Source organism: Patiria miniata, unplaced genomic scaffold (genome assembly GCF_015706575.1).
Source record: "Patiria miniata isolate m_02_andy unplaced genomic scaffold, ASM1570657v1 HiC_scaffold_8, whole genome shotgun sequence".
NCBI classification, from domain to species: domain Eukaryota; kingdom Metazoa; phylum Echinodermata; class Asteroidea; order Valvatida; family Asterinidae; genus Patiria; species Patiria miniata.
In genome coordinates, this window is record NW_024037075.1 from 10,753,459 (window position 1) to 10,774,781 (window position 21,323).

Below are 21,323 nucleotides of genomic sequence, written 5' to 3' on the forward strand. Positions count from 1 at the left end.
AATTATTACAAATTGACGTTTAACAAACATGCATTGCACATCAGCTCAACACAAACTCTTTAAATTGAGTTTACGACATGCCACATGTTTAAACATTTTAAGTTTTTTTACACTCAGTTTGATGCATTAAAATTCATTTTAGAACTTAACACAGAACTCAATCTGCCTTTACTCTTGGACTTTATATCCATGTTTGTTTTATAAAATCAACGTGGCTTCAGTCAGCTGTACAATTAGGTTCACCACGCTTAGTATTCATTTCTCTCTTTTTTTAACCATCCATTCCTTTGGTGTCAAGTTATGAAAAGGGCATTTATGAGAAAGAAACTACACAAACGCGCGCTCACAGAAACTCGCAGCCAGAAAATAAATAAGCTCTCCGTGATCATGACTCCGGCGAGGCGTGGTTAAAAAGACGCGATCCAATGGTCATTTTTAAAATCAAATTCTAGGAGAGATAACAAGCTTATCTTCGGCTCAGAGAAAACCTTGACCATGGCAGGCAAGACTGGTTAACGAACAGAAGTATCAAATGATCGAATTAGTAACCATCCGTCATAGAAAGAAAGTCTCATACAACCATCAACTCTAGTAATGCGTATCAGTGAAACAACCGCAAAGCAAAAGCTTAGAATAAACTCAATCTCAGTTCAAGGATCCCTTCAGTAATCCGATATCAACCAGACTGAAAGTGTTTTACAGGCAAATAGGATAAGTGTTCAACTTCACTTAATTACTGGCGCTTCGCAAGATCGTTGTCTACTGGGTGATGACTTCATATCGGACAATCATATCGAGACAATTTGTCGCGATTGCACGTTTCCACCCGTGTGGCTATACGCTTGGCTATTAAATGGATTTATAGGCTCTTGCCAGCGTGTAATATAAACATCGTTTAACATCATAGAGCTATAATTGCTCTATGTTTAACATTCATCTCGCACAACTTCAATGAGACGTCTCCATAAAAAATTGTTTGTCAATGTGTAGCGAATGAACGCAAGGTGGGTGTATTTTCCGCGATATGTATATGCACCTTTCCATGGTTAAATATGAAAGTTTGACGAGTTTAACATAGCAGATAATTTCTCCTAAGATTTTTGCCGCACTACCCGTCAAAACAACCAATTCAGTCTACGATATTGTACCCGCAACCCCATTTTAGTAATTACTGTATTGAATACAATACCCACTGTCGTATTGTTTTTATACCAATAATAATAATAAGATTAATTCTCCTCATCGTTATTATCATAACAACACACTTGGGAGATTTGTTCACGGCAAATCAGTGAATTTATGTCAATCAAAATTAATAAGCCTCGCCACAGGGATGAATGAACATTACATTTTCATCACAGGCCTACATTTTAACTCTTTCATATTGAAGCAAGCGACGGAAATCGTGTGCCCATGTTGTCTTTCCCTGTTTGCACATCGACGTCGTTTCGTCAACAAAGATCTACGAGGCATCACAAGTCAGCGTTCTGCATCCACCACATTGATCACCAAGCTCTATTGACAAAAGACACACCAGCACTGCTATGCTTCAAAGGGCTTCATCGTCCAATCACATCCTCTTCAGAACACCCGCGCATCGAGAGATGAGTAACCATGGTGAAACCGCAAGAGAAAGCGCCTCGATCTTCTATCGCGCGCACCACGCGCACGCGGTGTGTAGTCGAGTCGAGCACAAGCAGGACTTGTTAGGACGTCGAATGGATAGAGAGCTTTCAATGAAGAATCGCTAGCGTTGAGTACATATATGGACTGCTTGACTTGAAGAGTATAAAAACAGTGCATCAATCCCCACGAACTGACTCTGTTTGCTCCGAACGGGCCAGTCACCGTGGTCTTCAGGATTCGTGATCGATTTTGTTTTTGGCGACTTGGACAAACACACGCAAAGCAACGGGAGGTGCAGACTACCAACGACGACTTGCTGATAATCCAAGAAAAGCAACCGATGAAACAACATTGGCACAAGTACATGTACGTATGCATCAGAGAATATTGCTTCTATAGGCTCTGGTTTCCCGAACTGACGTTTTGCTTGTTTTAGACCCTCAAAATCCTTTGGTTCAATCAGCACCACAAAGACCATTGACATTGCAATAAGAAATCTGACAAACCTATTCTGTGAGTGTGAGAACCACAGTATCTCCATAAGTCACTTGAGTTGCTGGTTGGAAGATAAATTTCATGCATCATGACAATAAGCCTCTGCATTGATGACGTCACACTTTGTTTACATGTGCATTTTCCTATGGAGCCAGTGGGTGCCCATGGTCCACTGAGCACATAGGAAAGCGTGACGACATCAGTACAGAGGCTTATTCAAACTGGGGATTGTCAACAGCCGAGCCACAAAGCCTAGAGAGCGCCATCGCATACGTCCCATTTCCAGAAACAAAATTAAATAAGGCAACTGAATTTCATTTCCACTATTTCCATACTGGACTACCTCTATCCCGCTGTATTTTATCAGCTGGCTTGTATTTGGATCAAACCTTCGCCTTGGGTTGGGACGACATATTCATAGCCGTGGGACAAAAATACCGCTCTGGGAATCCGTAATTTCCGGCCAGAGCGTGTCCTTAACATAATCTTGACTCGCTGTCATTCTCAGAAGCGAAATGATGGTGCCACAATCTCCGTCCTCGTGGAACTCGTCAGCAAACAGATTGCAGTATCAGCGCTCAGCTCAGCCAGAATTCAATACCATCACCGTAATTTAGTTGGTCGCGTCTCGTCGTGTTGGTGATTAAATTAATCAGAATATAATCATCAGGTTTGATTTGATACCTTAGTGAATAAACATATTAGAATTATAATACCTTGGTGAATAAACATGATAATTCTACAATACAAGATTCAGTGAACGGGAAGCATGTGTTAGGTCATTTATGTTGGGCTGTGCATTATGTCCTTATGATTCCTAAAAAAAATGTATTAGTAAAATTGGTCAAAGATATTAAATGGAGTAGAATGTGAACTATCCACATTTGGAACACTGCAGCGGATCCCTCCTAACTGGCCTTTCCAGTGGCCTCCCAACTTTGTTTAAATTATAATTACGATCAGTGGCGTAGCACGGTCATTTTTATTGGGAAGGGGGGGGGTAATTTTTTTTTAAAAGGGCACTTGCACATCCGCGTGGTGAAATATAATCAGGTTATTTTTCCCCGGACACTTTGCCTCCGTAAAATCAAAAAGGGGGGGGGGGGGGGGGGGGGGGGGGGGGGGGGGTAGGCAGGAACCATCTGTCGGTGGCGGCACACCAACGGTCAATATATGGTGCCAAATTCAGAAAAAGGCACCAAAAACGGCAGATGCCACAAAAAGGGCAACAATTCTTTTCCAAAAAAAGCACTGTTTCAGAAAAAAAGGCACTTAAAAAAAGAAAGGGCACTCTTTACAAATTATTGGGGGGGGGGGGGGGTAAGCCCGTTAAAAAATAGGGCGTTTGAATGGAAAAGGGCAGTCTTTACAAAGTTTCGGGGGGTTAATACCCCCTTAACACCCCCCCCCCCCCCGGCTACGCCTATGATTACAATCAGTCTAAACCAATTATGTCCTCAGATTTACTGTAATTTATACACGGCATTATGTATTGATTTCCGTGCGAGATTGCCACGGCAGCTTTTCCCGTTACTCGAGAAGAAAGATAAGGGAAAAAAACAAATCATTTTTCATCAAACCGGAAATAAATACCTTGATGAAAATGCACTTATCAGTTGATGGACTGTCTGTTTCCATGGCAACCATGGCTAGAGAATATAGCCTATATTATTATATGTAACCAAGGAATACTCTGAGCTTTGTATATAAAACCTAGCCGTGTCCCATGGGGACCTCGGGGTAATATATTCGTATCTGTGTATATTGCTGCTATCAGTAGAGTTCTTCAGAGTTTAATTTGGCCAAGGCAGTGATGGTGACGGACGCAATTTGATATTGCGGGAACAGCGTGGAGGAAGATCCGCACGGGAGCAGGTCTTGCGTTAGTAACAGGTTCTCAGACTTGACTAATCATTGATGGAGTGATGAGATGTTGCCTTCCATGTATAAAACAGTGACCATTGCTTCACTGCGCAAAATTCTATATTTCATTTTCAATAACGATATATCAACATTTCTCTCCTTTTCTTCAGGTCCAATCCTGCATTGATTGATCGGCTTTGAAACCAACAAACACTTGTCTATTGTGGCAAACAAAATGGGAGATCGCGAGACCCAGAACCAGTCCACTTCGGCCAGCGAGAAGACACCAATGGCGCGACTCTGCGGCTTGACTGACTACTTCACGGGGACCGTCGAGCCGTTGGACAGGTGGCTGGCCCGTAAACCCTGCCCGCTGAGGTTCGTCAACGCCTGCTGCCGGGCCTTTGGGCAGCCCATCTTCTTGAACAATCCCATCAGTGGACTGATCATCATGGCGGGGCTGTTCGTGCAGAGTCCCTGGCAGGCCTGCTGTGGGATCTTGGGGTTGTTGGCAGCTCAGCTGACGGCGATAGCCACGAGGCAGCCCAAGGGAGCCGTGGATAGCGGTGGGATAGCGTTCCAAGGCTTGCTGACGGGATTGGTTATACCGGCTCTCACCGGGGTGACTGATTGGCATGGACTGCTTATCATACCCGTCATCTTCTTTGCGATATTCAGGTAAGATATCACGATGCATCTTCATTTCCTTTCTATTGCCGCTGTCCTAGCATTCTCCTACTGCATGCCGTTATACTGCTGATGCTGATAATGCATGATCGATCAACTGAAATGCATAAAGTATATCTGCTTAGGCTTCAAATGTGACACTTGTTGCTGCTTCTTTTTCCAATGTTGGTAATCATTAATTTCTGTTAATGTGATAACTCTACTGCTGTCCAGCGATCACTCGGTACCCATCTTGTCCTACTGCTGTCCAGTTAGAATGTGGCTGCTGTAGAATACTTTTCGCGGTTCTGCTGCAGGCACTTTTGGTATTGCTGCTAACACAACTGCTGATAAAACTGATGTTGTAATGCTGTGGGCTGCCACACAGTTGTCAGGATAATTATGTCAAGTTCCTCTATACCAGCGCCACTTAAAATTAGTTTCAGTGGAAATACTATCTCAAGAAAAAACTTGACCATTAAAATGAAGAATTATGGAGACTACTGTCGCTTCTCACATCACATTCCTGAACACAAAACAAAATCAGTTGTTTTTGCTGTTTGAAATGACTCTGTTACATGTGATGACGTCATCATGACGTCCACTTTAAATTTCATCTATAACAAGCATTCCAGATAAGGTACCAACCAAGTTACAACAAAATCTGACCTACATTAGTTCTATGTGACGTCACACGACATGTGATGACGTCATCATTACGTAACTTCGATTTACATCTATAATACATCGCAGTCTAGTAGGTACCGACCAAGTTACAATCAAATTGCAGTTCTGTAGATATAGACATTTTTTGTGTGAACAATCTTCGCCGGTCTAAGTGTCTGCCAAGTCTGAAGTCGATCAGAGTTACGAAAGTAACAATAAAAACGTGTACAAGTGCTATAGAGTCTGCAAAAGAAAAGAAGAAAAAAAACAAATACAGACTAGAAATGTGTTTGTGGACAAACACCAGCTGTTTCGGATATTTGAAATACTCTGAGCACGGGATGAACAATCAGTGACGTCACTATAAATGTCATCTATAACAGCGCATTATAATATGTACATGTCAAGTTACAACCAAATCGAACATTTTAGTTCTGTAGATATATAGACCTATAAAAGAATAAAATGCCCCTTTAAGGGACTTTACATGACATTTGATGATGATGCCACTTCAATGTCCATCTATAACACATCCATGTGAATATGCATACCAAGTTTTAACCCAATCAGAAAAACGTGTACAAAACCTACGGGGAAAATGTACATCTTTAATGTAATGTAACGTGACACCTGATGACGTCACGATCACGAATTTCTTCAAGGACCATCTGTGGGTGATGGTCTAAGTGTGTACCAAGTGTAACGTCGATCGGATTTAGAAAAGTGCCGAAATGGAGCGTTTTAATACATGTACAAACCCTATGGGGAAAAATGCATCTTTAATGTGACGTAACCTGACTCTTGATGACGTCACGATCACGAATTTCGTCTAGGACCATCTGTGGGTGGCGGTCTAAGTATGAATTAAGTTTAAAGTCGATCGGATTTACGAAAATGCCAAACTGGAGTGTTTTAAAACGTGTACAAAACATATGGGGAAAAATGCATCTTTAATGTGACGTAACCTGACACCTGATGACGTCACGATCACAAATTTCTTCTAGGACCATCTGTGGGTGGTGGTCTAAGTATGTACCAAGTCTGAAATCCATCGGATTTTAAAAAGTGGCAAAGTGGATTGGTAGAAGAAACGTGTGTTAAACCTATGGAGAAAAAGTCTGAAAAAGGAGAAGAAAAAAAAACTAGAGGTCTATGTCTGTTTGCAACAGAACATAGGGCTTTTCCGCATTATGATTTTTTTTAATCAATAATATTCCCTGAATATGCATGAACATAAAATCTGTCAAAGTAAGCCGAAAATTGGCTAAAACGGTCACTGTGGACAGGATTTGACCTCGGCAATACGATGTATGTGCGTGTGTACAAGGTCTTTGCTTGGACAAAGAGTGATCTAAATAAATTACTGGCAAAGAGTCGAAAACGCACTTTGAAAATCGACAAATATTTTTAAATTTTTTGATGACGTCATCGTGACGTCACTTCGAACTTTGCATACTAGTATGATTAACTTCCTACCCACCAAGTTTCATGACAATTGGACCTTTCCTTATATGAGTTTTGAAAAATCGCATTTTGATGACTTAATGATGACGTCACACATTTTTCAAGTTTTGTGCAAATAGCTATTACATAACAGACCAAATGCAAAAAAGAATTTTGCATTTTGCATGTTGCGTTCGGGAGATATGGCTAAAAGGTCCAAAAAAGTAATATTCATATAAAATCTCAGGATGACTTTATCATGACGTCACCTCATTTTTAATCTATAACACATCCTGGTATAGCCACATACCAAGTTTCAACCCAATCGGACTTACATTTCTGTAGATATAAGATTTCACAATATGTACGTACATTTTCAAAAATCAATAAAAAAAATTAGGTGATGACGTCATCGTGACGTCATAGTCTTGGCATAATTTTTGTATCAGGGTCTTCCTTGGCTGTAACTTTGATGACGATTCCAGATCGCCAAGTTATGAAAATGGTGGCTTGAAAACGTGTACAAAGTCAATGGGTTAAAAATCCCACAGCAGAAAAACTGCACCTTTAAATGCGTGATTTTCCTTTAAACTGGAACATTTTTATAAAATATTACTTGCTATTCTTACTCTTTGGAATATTTTCAATCAAATGACAGGCGTAAAAAAATACGATTTCTTTTTCCTTCTCATAGTAGTTCTCAGCCGAAGTTCAGAACTACTCAGTAAGATATATCAGTGTTGTATAGGGAAAGACTTGTGGAGAAAGCTGTGTACAAAGTCTATGAGAAAAATTAATTATTCATGATTCCATAATAAATCACTTGATGATGACGTCATCATGATGTCATAGTTATGGCATAATTTTTGTATGAGGGTCTTCCTTGGCTGTAACTTTGATGACGATTCCAGATCGCCAAGTTATGAAAATGGTGGCTTGAAAACGTGTACAAAGTCAATAGGTTAAAAATCCCACAGCAGAAAAACTGCACCTTTAAATGCGTGATTTTCCTTTAAACTGGAACATTTTTATAAAATATTACTTGCTATTCTTACTCTTGGGAATATTTTCAATCAAATGACAGGCGTAAAAAAAATATGATTTCTTTTTCCTTCTCATAGTAATTCTCAGCCGAAGTTCAGAACTACTCAGTAAGATATATCAGTGTTGTATAGGGAAATACTTGTGGAGAAAGCTGTATACAAAGTCTATGAGAAAAATTAATTATTCATAAATCCATAATAAATCACTTGATGACGTCACCATGACGTCACTCTTCGGGACACATCTTGGCTATAGGGACTATGCTTATGCCAACTTTCAATGATATCTGACAAAGATTAATGCCAAAAGTGCTATAATACGTCCCTGTCTTTGGGCATGCATGAACATAAAATCTGTCAAAGTTAGCCGAAAATCGGCTAAAACGGTCACTGTGGACAGGATTTGACCTCAGCAACACGTGCGCTGCAGGCTGACTGACATACGATGTATGTGCCTATGTACAACGTACGTGCAAGTACATGTACATTGTGGACGTCCTGACCTGTGCATGTTTTGAAGCAGAGGTATTGTCAACGTGAAGTTTTAAGCGTGCGCAGGGTATGTTCGAGTTCGCTTGTCGCCTCGAAACTTTGAAATGTTTTAGACCTACCCTTCAATCGACAATTAAAGTAAAAACAAATATAAAAACTGCCATGGTTGAGTTTTCAGGAATTTTCAAATGAAAAAGGGTCTTTTTATTATAACTTCCGGTCTGATGACGTCATTCGCCTTAAACTTCGCACACGTCTTAAGTGGGTCAAGGTCATCATATACACAAATATTTAGGCGATTCCGACAGACTTCGCCACAGACATCTATTCAAAATACATTTTTGCTAATTTTCAACCTGTCGCTAGAGGGCGCTCGAAGATTGCATGACGTCATCGGTAGATGATTTGAAGAATACTATCGGCCAAGAGACTAACACCGTTAAAAGCAAGTTCATTTCTATTACCACTTTCAAATAATAAGCCACTTCCGGTTTGGGCCTTTTTCGACCGGAAGCAAGGGTCACGTGATTGCACGCACACTGAATGAAATGAAGACCTCAACCTACTCTACCATTTGCCGGCAACAGAATGCTGCGGACGCGTATGGTTGATTTCTTATGCATTTTTAAATATTAAAAGTGTCACAATTTAATTGCCTATAAATAAACACAGGATGACGTCATCATGACGTCATCATTCCACAATGTTGTTTGAATTAGGGTCTTTGCTTGGACAAAGAGTGGTGTAAATGAATAACTGGCAAAGAGTCGAAAATGCCCTTTGAAAAGCGACAATTTTTTTTAAATTTCTGTGTACAAAGTCAATGGGAAAAATTAAATATTTAAAAATCCGTAATAAATTAGTCGATGACGTCACCATGACGTCACTCTTCGGGGCACATCTCTGCTATAAGGACTATGACTATGCTAACTTTGAATGACGTATGACAAAGATAAATGTCAAAAGTGGCACTGAGAAAAAACGTGTACAAAGTCTATGGGATTTAGGCGACAAAAAGAAGAAGAAGAAGAAAGAAAAAAAATGAGAACAAAAAGAAAGGCTTTTTCGCAAAATTGCGAAAAAGCCAAAAAAAGAAGAAAAAAGAAAAAAAAAAATCTTAACGAAAACAAGAGCTGTTTCGGTGTGTCACCGAAACAGCTAAAAAAATCTTAAGGAAGACAATAGCTGTTTCGGCTGACTTGCCGAAACAAGTAAAAAATATTTATAAAAATACCACCCATCACTGAAACTACGAAATACTGAAAAGAAGTGCTTTGTGTTCAGTTGACCAGCTTTCATCTGCAGTATCTTTTTAAGCCCGGTTGCGCCCTAAGTGCTAGCGATGTGATCTAAGGTTTAAATCTCAAGGTGAGATAATCTCCTATCTCCCTTCGATTCCTTCCTTCTCGTTGCATTCAAATCAAAATAAAAGACAAGTCGGTATAATACTTTAGACGGTTTGCTACAGAGCACCCCTCTCTCTCTCTCTCCTTCTCCTGAAGTGGAGTATAGCCATCATCATCATCCCCATGACTAATGTCTCCACAGTCAAAGAGCTCCATGTCGATTCCGTTTCCTTCCAACTCAATTACCTCTAAGCCATAAAAAAAAAAAATAAGAATAAAAATATCAGGTACTGGACTAATGCGCACCTGGCCTTTGTAGCTTTGGCTGTAATATTTCCGGTAAAGCCACAAATTACCGGACAAGTCATGCAAACTAAAAGCAAATCAATATTTGATTTTTTTTTAAATGTAGATTGGCAACTTCACATTACTCGTCATAGCTTAAGTTCCGCTTGAAATAAGCGGAAGAGTATTTTTTTTTACACATGCATTGGTAAATATTTCACAGAAAGAAATTGCACCTCGTGAACTATAGAATGTTTCAAAGCAGTTATTTTCATATTCGGCTTGAACAGTCTCTAGATTTATAGCCTACATTACGATATTAATTTGTTTTGCAATCGCTGCATACATTTACGTCAAACACTGATACAAAGATTAACCCGTACCGCAGTCAGTGCGCAGGGTTCGGAAAAGTGCTTGCGTTTATTTGCAGCGTATGCATAACTCGCTTGGTTAAATGAATATTCATGAGATCGGGGACCACATTTGGAAATTCATTTTCTTGATAACCAGTCTTTAAAAGAAAGTTTTTACTCACAAATATAGTAGAGAATACTCAAGCCTAATTGTGAAATGAGATTTCTAAAATTTTCATTAAGTATTTTAAGAAATATGAGAATGAAAGTTTTACTGAAATTGTCGAGAAATTTCGGTTTGCGAAAACCGTCTTTTTTCTATATAAAACGAAACCGTGCAGCATCATCTTACAGTTTGATGAGAAGCTTTGTTATTAAATTCACAAATTTTCATAACCATGAATCATGTAAGTACTCAAAACAGTCAGGAGCACGCGAAATTTACGGCCATTCTGAGCGTTCCGGGTACGAAAAAAATGACACTCTGGAAGCACGTGTAAGCGCCGCACGGCATGAGTGTACATTCCTCATTGGGCAAGACCCGCAACCAACACGCGTTTTGACCAATCACGTAACAGCACACGGGTCTTCCGTATGTCGGGTACCCCGCTCTACGCGTGCTTATGGATATCGTATAATCTCGAACTAAATGTGCCCAACTATAGAAAATAAACTGGCGATGTGTCCTCTCTCAAAACGATCTAGTTTCAACGACTGGTGTGCAAGAAAATAATATACTGTCAATGCTATTATTCTAGACCGTTATGATTTAAGATTCATGTAATAAACCATTATTTTTTGGCAATAATGTCTCCCATTTTCCTGATGCTTTTTGTTTGTTGACAGGTTCAATGTGCATGAACATGAAAAATATAAACACAAATAACAATGTGTATGAACATGAAAATATAAACACAAATAATCAAAGGCATGTCTCTTTTTCTTGACTGAAATTCTGGAAAACGATTTAATCATAAAATCAGAACTTTTTAAAAGTCACATACTTTTGAGCTGGACATAATAGTTACATCAATGAGTTAACATATTACTTAAACCATGGAAACTTGAACCACTCACACTTACAAAACATTGCTTACAAAAAGAAAGTTTCTGAAAACATAGAATGACTTAATGACTTATAAATATAAAACAACTTAAAAAAAATAAACTTAAAAATACATGTAAGCCAAACTTTCTTCAAAGTGCAAGGTTACTAATGCTCTAGGATGTACATACACTTTCTTGCTATATTTCATGAGCTTATAAAACAAATTCCCTACCCAAGCTTGTCCACAAGCAACTCATTCTAGGACAATAACGAGGCCATTGAACTGCTCCATTCCTCGGCAATAACAGTTATCTATATAACAAATCTTTACAATTTTTACAAGATTTGTTTAGAATGCAGTGTACAGCCGTCTGCAGAAATTTTCATCATATTTTTGGTTTTTAAATATACAGCACACTCACAAAATGACTAACTTGAAGAAAAAAAAAGAAACAGTGGAAATTCAGCAATGATTGAATTGATTCTTCAGGGTTCTTCTTATACATGATCTGAATACAACATGCCATGAGAATCCCCGACGCCTAATTTGTGGATTGTTGATGACACGTCTTTGAATTTAGACATGCCAAATAAGGATTTCAGTCTAGTGATGTGTTGGGTCAGATTGACCAGGCCGACCAACCCGAAACATTATTTTGTAAATCGAATCCGAACGGAAACCAATTTGAACTCCCTAAAACCAACCTGATCCGACCCGACAAAAAATTAAGGAAAACCAACGCAAAAAAATGTTGTAACCTGACGCCACTTCCAGGATTGTGTACAAAGTCTATGTAGAGTCAAGACAATTTTAAGTATTTTCTAACAAAATTGGAAAGTTATGAAAAAAAAAAGTGGCGTCAGGTTGCAAGATTTTTACCATGTGAATTTCCAAACTGTTTGGGGTTATTTTGGGTTGAACTGACTCAACGCAATTAGAAGACTGCAAACACAATACAGAAACCGACCTGACCCGACTAAAATGATGGACAAACTGATGGCGACCTAACAGAAAGTCAGTTTAAGTTTGGTCCGTTTCTGGTCGGGTTTTAACAACACTAATCCGGTCGCAGAATAAAGTTTCATTTCATGGTAAATAAAGTTCCATTGAAATAGTTGCGAACTGTCTGCAAGTTCAGGTGTTGTGTTCAACTAGTCTTGACAGGAAAAAGGGTCAATCACTCTGCGTACTTGGCCTGTAAGAAAAGAGAAAGAGAGAAAACAAATCTAAGTAATAATCTACATGTATTTGCTGATTTAGCATGTTTAGCATGTTTAGGAAGGAATTGTTTTAGACTACTTCAAAAAATCCCATCCCCACGGCAAGATCTGAAAAAAGTACCAGAAAAGAATTGTTCTTCATATTTTATGACTGACATGAATTGACCGACAAGGACAATCTTGAGTGATGCCTGTTTAATTTCATGAATTAAAAAAAAAATTCTGATTTTTAATCGTATAGTATAAACATTGTTCGTACTTGCGACATGCAAAACTAACGGGTAGGAACCTATTGTCGACATCGGTGGTAATGCACCCACAAAATACGCACACAGTACACACAACCCGTACACAAAATATACGTATGACGTCATTCGAATCGCACATTGCGACTGCAATCATGCAATTTTCGCAAATATTTCGTATCAAATTAAAAATCGGCGGTAGAACCTGCAGAGATGGGAATGCTATGGTTCGAAAGCGTAACTCTTCAACTTACCAGAAAGTGACGAATTTTGTCCCCAAATATCCCAAAACAGTCAGGAGCACCAAAAAAGTACAGGCATCGTCGAAAATGTTCGAGAATCACCTCTCATTTCACATCGCTTATTTATAACTTTAAGCTTGTAATAATCAGCAAAAAATGGTATCAATCGACGCAGAAATTATCGTAGTTTCAGAATCCACTCCATTTTTAGTCAGCTACTGCTACGAAACGGGTTTCCTGTCACTTTATCCAGGGGCACCACCGAACACTCGCAAAACCTCGTGCAATCTCGAACGGTCCGAGACCGTCCACGCGCTGCAAATAAAATCTCGCTGTTTCACCAGTCTGTGTTATGTTATTAGGCCTAATTACCGTCCGGGGCTGCCATGTACGCAAATTTATTTCACGTACGCCTAATTACGAATGTACGTTTATACGCTTTCATAGTACATCGCTGCTTCAGCGCTCTAAACCACAGACAAATTACGGCACAAATTACATGCATTACTGCAATATAACATCAAGGCTGGGATAGTGTGACGTCACAGAAATAGGTCAAGGCAAATTAATCCAGTGTAGATTATAATTACACTGACGATTCTGAATGCTTTCTACGAAATTACAAACGCAAAATGCAGCATTCAGCGAGTAATTCGGCACTCCGGAGTTCCAAACACAGTGGGGTAACGTATAGAATCCTGCATCGCCACATAAAACACCAAGTCCGCAATCTCAACCTGTCAAATTTCTGTCCATTTTTTCTTTTATAATTACATTCTGAAATTGTCACGTCTTTTTGTCCTACGCACAGCACAGCCTTCATAGCGTAGTTCGTCACTCCATGCAGTGCCCCAAAGGCAAAACAAAAGGGCGAGAACGAATCCTGCATTACCAAGCCCGTAATATATTAAGAACGTTAATTTCAAATGCTTAAATTAATCACAACTTTGGTATGCATTGCAACAGACATTAATCCCAAAGCCAGATACTCTAATGTTTTAAAGCCAATGGCGTACTGGGATCCATTTTGTAGTGTCTCAATTTCAGAATGGGCGCTCATTTGTTCTTCTAACAAGGGAAACTAATTTGTGTTCTTTCCCTAAATTCTCAGGTAGAGTTCGCCACTGTTAAGATACTTTTTTCCCCTGTCTATCTACAGTGCAATCCTGGCCGTCGCACTGGGCAATCTACTCGGCCAGTGGGGCATACCAGCCTTCAATCTCCCCTTTAACGTGGCAACTTTCATCTTCGTGGCTGCTTCGGGTCCGAGCAACCCGTACTACGGCCCCCCTCCCCCACCGACAGACCAGCTGAACGAGGCAGGTACGTCGGGGCTGGAGCAGGTAGCAGCTAATGGAACGGACGAGCCCATCAATTGGGTCATGGTATGCTATAAGTGAAGTCTATTTCTGGGTCTCTAATACTGCAAGGTGTCAAAACAGTAAACAGGAATCCAGACGTATGCCACTGATGGTGGGAGCCATATATCATTAGCATCAGTCAGCTACTGTACTTTAATTAATGATACATTGTACTGTGTATAAGCATTAGGCTTAACGATCAAGCTCTCTTCGAACACGTGCTGTTGATGTCAAAACGTGGCTCTTGAATTTGCAATTGCTTGGCCTGTTCATTCCGAATAACAACTCGATTGCTACGTTTCAAAAACAGGATGCATGTTTCTCTTTTGGGCTGGTTCACTACATAACACACATGCATTATTCAATAATACGGTATCCAGAATGTCATCGTATTCGGCTTGTTGGTATTACCGTTGACTTAGGTATAACAGTAAGAAGTTACTTTGAGTATCTGTATCTTGATTTAACACTTCACAGTCACCTTCACAATAGGCCTACCTGGATAATTACATATTTACGTTTTCACGAACAATATATCCGCATGTGATTTTGTCTTTGATCTAATTTTGCATAAAATTACGTCGATGACAAAATGTACGTCTCCTAGATGCAAAATTCTACCAAATGTCCTTTGTTTTTGATTGGTAATTTACAACGCCATGTGCTAGATGTGGAAAGATTTTATTTTCTAATTTTCTACATCTAATTTTAACAACCCTTACATCAAACAAAGAAAACAGACTATATAATGGTAAAACAGATAAAGTGCCATATAATGTCTACTTAAATTGAATTGAAACATGTTTATATAATGTACCTATTTTACCGATAACAAACGGCAGTATCATTTTATAAAGCCAAAGACATCTTTTTCAGCAGGATAAAAGCATTGAGACCGTATATCAACAGTCCATTGAAACAGATAAAATGCCACTGATAAGACGAGAATTGTAAAACAGCCCAACCGTACACGCAGACAGATCGTTAATCTTTAAGGTAAACATGACAATCGAGGCGCATGTCACGTCGTGTCTAATGTTAATGCCAAGCGATTTCCTTCCAAGATGCCCAATCTATATACATGATCCTAGATGTTAATCAACAACGCCGTATGGCACTGGCAACACGCGTCAAGCTATAAATATTTCAAACAACAAATCACTCGTGCGAATACGTATACATTATGTTGGCCAGGCACTTAACGTGCAAATAATGAATCGGCTTTCACGAAAGAACATAAAAACCTGGTATAGTTGATCATAAAACGCATTGATAATTAATAAAGGTACAATAATAACAAACTGCAAGAACACACTGGTTTCATTAATCGGATTTGCTAATGTGTACTTTTAACTGCATATAAAAATATGGGATATCAAGTACCCCAAGTTCTTTACCATTTTGTCAGATATTGACGATATTTAGCTCATAATTTGCGACGTAAAGAGACATTATCTTTGAAAATTCAATCAAACTGCGCGATACGGCTTTAATTTTTGTACACAACAAGCATTATTATCCGCTGTTCATCGGCAGAGCGCACGTATTATATGCGTGCGCGTATTTATATCCGCAGGGAAAACACCTTGTAAACGTGTCCTTAATGTATATGAGCTTACAGAGGATCGTATTCTGTAAAGCATTGTCAGTAATGCATGTTTGATCTTCGAGCAGGTTAAGCGTGTTTTAATAGCCAAATACTGCTTCAGGTGCATCTTGCTCCAAACGCTGAAGCCAAATCGAATTTATATTGACGGCAAAGTGGAGTCACGGCGTGCGACGCGTGCGCTTTTCTTGAAGAAAAACTTACAACTTACATGAGCCCCTAAAGTTTAAGTTTTATACGATGTTCATTGTTAATGAAGGAGACTGATTCCGTGTTGGTTTCCATGATCTTGCTGTGGTTCCTCCAAAAGAACCTTGGTTCCCTTCACATGAACCCTGGCAATTTTGAAGGAACCAAAGGATCAGCAAAATATTGATCAAAGCATGGTTCTTCTACCATGGCCTCCAATGAATCATGGTTCCTCTACAAAAAAACACGGTTCTTTGGTATAGTTCCTTTACAAGAACAAGACTAGTGTTCCTTCAGTGAGCCATTAGCTTGTGAGGGGCGACACTGGACATTATAACCGACAGTAAGATTGGAAGAAATTGACTCAACTTTGGAAATTCCTTGTATAAAACGCCGAGAAACCACCAAAGCTAACACCATTAAATGACGGAGGGATACAAATTAAATTATACAGTATATGCTCATCGGCAATTTATCAACATTAATGGTAGTGCCATTGATCGCCGTGATTGTTCTACCTAGACACGCATCATGCTCAATCGTGCCTCTCCACCTTCTGCTCCTCTCAAAACATGGCTTAGCATGCATTGGCAGCTCGTCCAAATATCACATAAGCCTATAGACTTACAGAAGACAGGAAGACGACAGCGTGCAATCAGTGCAAGAATTGACATTAATGTCTGTTTACTTCACGTCACAATGCTTTGCCTGTGTTTTTTATTGAAATGATTTCAGCCCTTAATCATACGGTATGATTATTACCAACGTTCGTCCTGTGTGTTCGTGTGCCGTTGCTGCGATACGCTACATCGTTTACAATTACCTCCTGATGTTTTTTCCGTGGCGATTTGTATACATTATCCGCTATTCGCATCTGGTTAAAGGGAATGTACAACATTTGCTTTTGCTGGAATTTTCAGAAATAAATGGATTTGGAGGATTAGTATGTTAGAGAAAACATTGTTAAACTGACTTATTTCACGTTTTGGGCTTGTAGATGCTGGAAAAACCAAGAAAACCTATCATGTTCTTGTAGTCTGGTTCCCTGACCCCACTTAAGATGAAACGGAGCAAAGTAATTCACTTTGGGGAATTGTAAGGTCAGATAATCAGTCTAGCAGGCTTGTACTCCTTCATATTATGTGTGTAATCAATTGCAAAGAAAAGTCAGAATAACTAAATAAGAAAAATTAGGAACAGTTGTTGGAAAAAACCCAGTTTTCTCCAACGCTGGTCGGCCGACCAGCGTTGTAAAATACAGTTTTTCTTGAAAATGTCAGCACACCAGGAGCCACGATTTTAAAAGATGCTTTAGAATGTCAGTCCCTAACAATTCAGTAAGGTATTTCGTGATAATTTGATCGTTTCGTTTTTTGATGTTTGCAAATGTTGTATCTTCCCTTTAAACATAATTCTAGTGCATTTTGTCTTCTTACAATGAAGCCGTGTTCATTATACAGTAATTCATTATTAACGGGTATTAAATAAATTTTATTGTCATGGTCATTGCTCCTGCGGTTATTATTTCCAAGAATAAACCTGAACTTAAAGTTAGGTAATTCCGTGTATTTTGATAAACTATTATGCATTAATCCTCTGGATGATAGTTTTCTGTTTTATTGTGCAACACCAAGTATTTTTGAATCACAATTTTTTTTTTTTTTTTTATTATTTCCCCCCAATAATAATTTAACTTGTTTAATATAAATGTATTACTGCCTTCATGGTCTGATACGGCATGGACATGAAGAATTCAAATGCGGACAGTTTTATTATTAGAGATCCATGGCAAGGGACCTAATTTAAACTTATGCCTATCTCAACTGACCTTTTAAAGAAAATATTGGTCGGTCTCGCCATGTGGACGATAACAGGAAACTCGAGCGTTAATTCAATATGCCAAGTGCACTCAGTCCGTATTACCAATGCCATACACGGCCGATCGCCAATGGCGAGGCTCTCGTGATGTAATTAATCTTGTCAAATTGAATTCCAGAGAAAAAAAGGAAGTCTTGTTTTGGGAATTCTGTAGGGATGAACAGAGCGGAGTATTCAACCTTGACAAAACATTATTGAGGAAATGCTCCGCGGCATAACAAAGACTGTACTTTAACCTTCCCTCGTGAATTTTCATGATACATTTTAAGAGGATTTTTTTTTTATCTGATCGAGTTCTCCAAGTCCAGTGACTGAAAATAAATATTCGGTTCCCTATTTTGCTTTTTCTGTAATCAAAATGAAAACTGAGGAATAAATTTACAAGCCTTCACATAAAAAAACAGCAGCAAACGTTCTGATTTCATCATTCCAATAGAGTCATTTCATTAAATGCGAAGGACCTAGAAGTCAATTTCGTTAGTCTTCAGAAAACTGGGGCAGCTTTTAGAAGGGATTCGCAAACAGAATTACGCGCAACCATTAGTCAGTTCAGAACACAGAATAGAATCAAATTAGAGGAACGCTCTTTGATCTTCAACACCTTTTTGCCGAAGACGCAACTCTCCAAAATTATTTTCGCGAGTTATTTCTCTCGGAACAATGTCATTACTGAACTATTTTCATTACTAAACTACTGAAATCAGTTCTTCTCTGACGAATTTGATTAAATGTCGCCTTGTGATCATCCCAAATTTATGAAATTTCACACACACACAAAATGTCATCACATACGTTTATCACTGCAGTATTTTTACTCGGTACAATTTGATTGAAATTCACCTTGTAAAATTAAGTCTCTAAATAGAATCAGTCTTTTTTATTATAACAAAATTTATACCAAACTAGTTCAACTCTGTAGAATTTGATTAAATTTTACCTTCTGAGCTTTGAGACTCTTAAAAAAACACCCCTGTTTTTTACATTATTTTATTTATATCTCTTTTTTTTATCAGATTCTTCAGGCAATCCCCGTAGGCATTGGTCAGTGCTATGGTTGTGATAACTTAATTACTGGCTGCTTGATGGCGCTAGCAATGCTTGTCTGTTCACCGACTATTTTCCTGCATGGACTGATTGGATCCATTCTTGGCGCCCTAACGGGTAAGTAACAGGGGCATGACCGAAGATTCAAGTATTGTGCAGGTGTACTGTATTTATTGACGAGTTGAACGAAGACATTGACTGGAGTGGGGCTTAAACAATTTGGTGCGTATAGGTACAACCAATACAGTCGAGCCCTGATGAAGAGCACTGTTGATACAACATCCTACTTATAACAAGCAACATTTTAGGTCCCAAGTCTTTGGTTTTCTTTGTTTTCCATTACTGATAATACAAGGTACCTGTTATAACGAGGTAATTGGTAAAGCCCCAAGGACCTTGTTATAAAGGTGCTCGACTGTAAATAGCAATATGTGGTATGTATTTCGGACACACTGCCTGTGTGACATACAAAAGCCTGGTGTTAATGTGCTGTAAAGTAACGGTTAATTACCCACAAACACTTTGAATTTACACGCTGAATTTACAACCAACTCACAAAAGAGATTACTGGAAACTACGCACAGTCGACTCTGGTTAGTACAAACTCTGTCAATACAAATTCTGGTTATGACAAACATAAAGCCTTGGTCCCGACTGTGCATGTATGTGCACAATGAATGGGACTGATGTTCCTCTTAATACAAAATTCTGATATAACAAACAATTTCGCTAGGTCCGAACGAGTTTGTATTAACGAGACTCGACTGTATTACTGAACTAACCATCATCTTATCTAGCAAACCTTTGATTGTATCTCATGGTTATTGCTTCCTGTTCCTACAATTCAGGCTTAGCCATGGCGGCGCCTCTGGCTGATATCTACGCGGGCCTGTGGGGCTACAACTCCGTACTCACCTGTGCATCCGTCGGTGGGTTCTTCTTCGTTCTCACCTGGCCCTCGCACCTGATTGCTCTGCTCTCGGGTGAGTCTCTACTGGCGACAACTGATGTCAGTTTTTCTCAACTTTCTGACTTTGACTGTTTCACATTCAAACAATAGTGTGTTTTATCCATGATTGCAGAACCATGGTAAATATATGTTTGTACTTTCTATTCATATGGTAAATACGGACAATTTAGATATTACCGATTTATTCAGGAATAAGGAGACCAGTTCTCACTTTTTTCCTAGAGAGTAAAAACATACTCCGAAGGAAAATTCACTTTCTCATTAATTGCCAGGATAAGATATACATGTACTCGTACAAATGCAATACAGTCAACTCTCGTTAGTACAAACTCTGTTAATACAAAATTCTGGTTATAACAAACATAAAGCCTTGGTCCCGACTGTGCATTTATGTGCACAATGAATTGGACTGATGTTCCTCTTAATACAAAATTCTGATATAACAAACAATTTGGCTAGATCCTAACGAGTTTGATATAACGAGACTCGACTGTACTCACACTCATGAACAGTCACATTTAGTAGTTTTTGCAAATTTCAAAATAAATGTAATTTTCAATGCTGATTTGAAATACTTAAGAAAACAATATAATATTGTTTTATAATTATTGTCAATTGGAAAGACACCATTTTTAAAGTCGAGGTAATCCTAGGTACACAGAGAATCATACCAAATGCCGAGATAAAATCATTAAGAATGTAGACATCAACATTTCATGTTTGCAATCTTCAAAGCACTTTAACTGCGATTTTGTTTTGTCATTTCAACAGCCATATTTGCAGCTGTTGTTAAAGGTGCCATGGCAGCTGTTCTTATGCCAGCGGGGCTACCAGAGATCGCTTTCCCGTTCTGCATCGCGGCGGGACTGTTCCTCCTGGTAACCAGCGAGAGTAAACTGCTCATGCGCGTTCCCATGGACAAGATCACGTGGCCCGAGGATCACAGGAGGAGGTTCAAGCCAGGGGGTGTGGCTAATGCTCAGGAAGGGGAGGCGTTAGAAGTCACGTGAATGGACGGTAGATTATTTGGAATTTGAACTTTAAACAGGTGCAAAGTGTGGCAATTAAACAATGGCCCGCACTGAAGAAACTTGGGTTTTTTAATACTGTTATATTATATATAACATATATTTCTGTGAGAGAGAAAAAACGACGTGTTTCACACAAAATTGGAGCTAGTAGGGCGTATCTGCCAATCTTACATCGTACAGGCACGGTTCTAGAACCAATATTTTTTTGGG

The 21,323-nt window shown here is 39.0% G+C and overlaps 1 protein-coding gene across 1 annotated transcript; it reads left to right on the forward strand.

Moving 5' to 3' along the window:
* Nucleotides 1-1,600: 1,600 nt before the first annotated feature.
* Nucleotides 1,601-21,323, forward strand: LOC119719220 (urea transporter 1-like). Its single transcript, XM_038188590.1, has 6 exons — nt 1,601-1,992; nt 4,155-4,662; nt 14,194-14,419; nt 19,082-19,229; nt 19,961-20,095; nt 20,854-21,323. Exons 2-6 carry the CDS (start codon nt 4,220-4,222, stop codon nt 21,090-21,092), a joined length of 1,191 nt encoding a protein of 396 aa, XP_038044518.1. The 5' UTR covers nt 1,601-1,992; nt 4,155-4,219; the 3' UTR covers nt 21,093-21,323.

Bases quoted from the DNA above. Each gene is read 5' to 3' on its own strand.
- LOC119719220 (XM_038188590.1), top strand. From the start codon at position 4,220: ATGGGAGATCGCGAGACCCAGAACCAGTCCACTTCGGCCAGCGAGAAG. The intron at 14,420-19,081 runs GTATGCTATAAG...TTTTTTTATCAG, and splicing joins AGCCCATCAATTGGGTCATG to ATTCTTCAGGCAATCCCCGT. The intron at 19,230-19,960 runs GTAAGTAACAGG...CCTACAATTCAG, and splicing joins CATTCTTGGCGCCCTAACGG to GCTTAGCCATGGCGGCGCCT.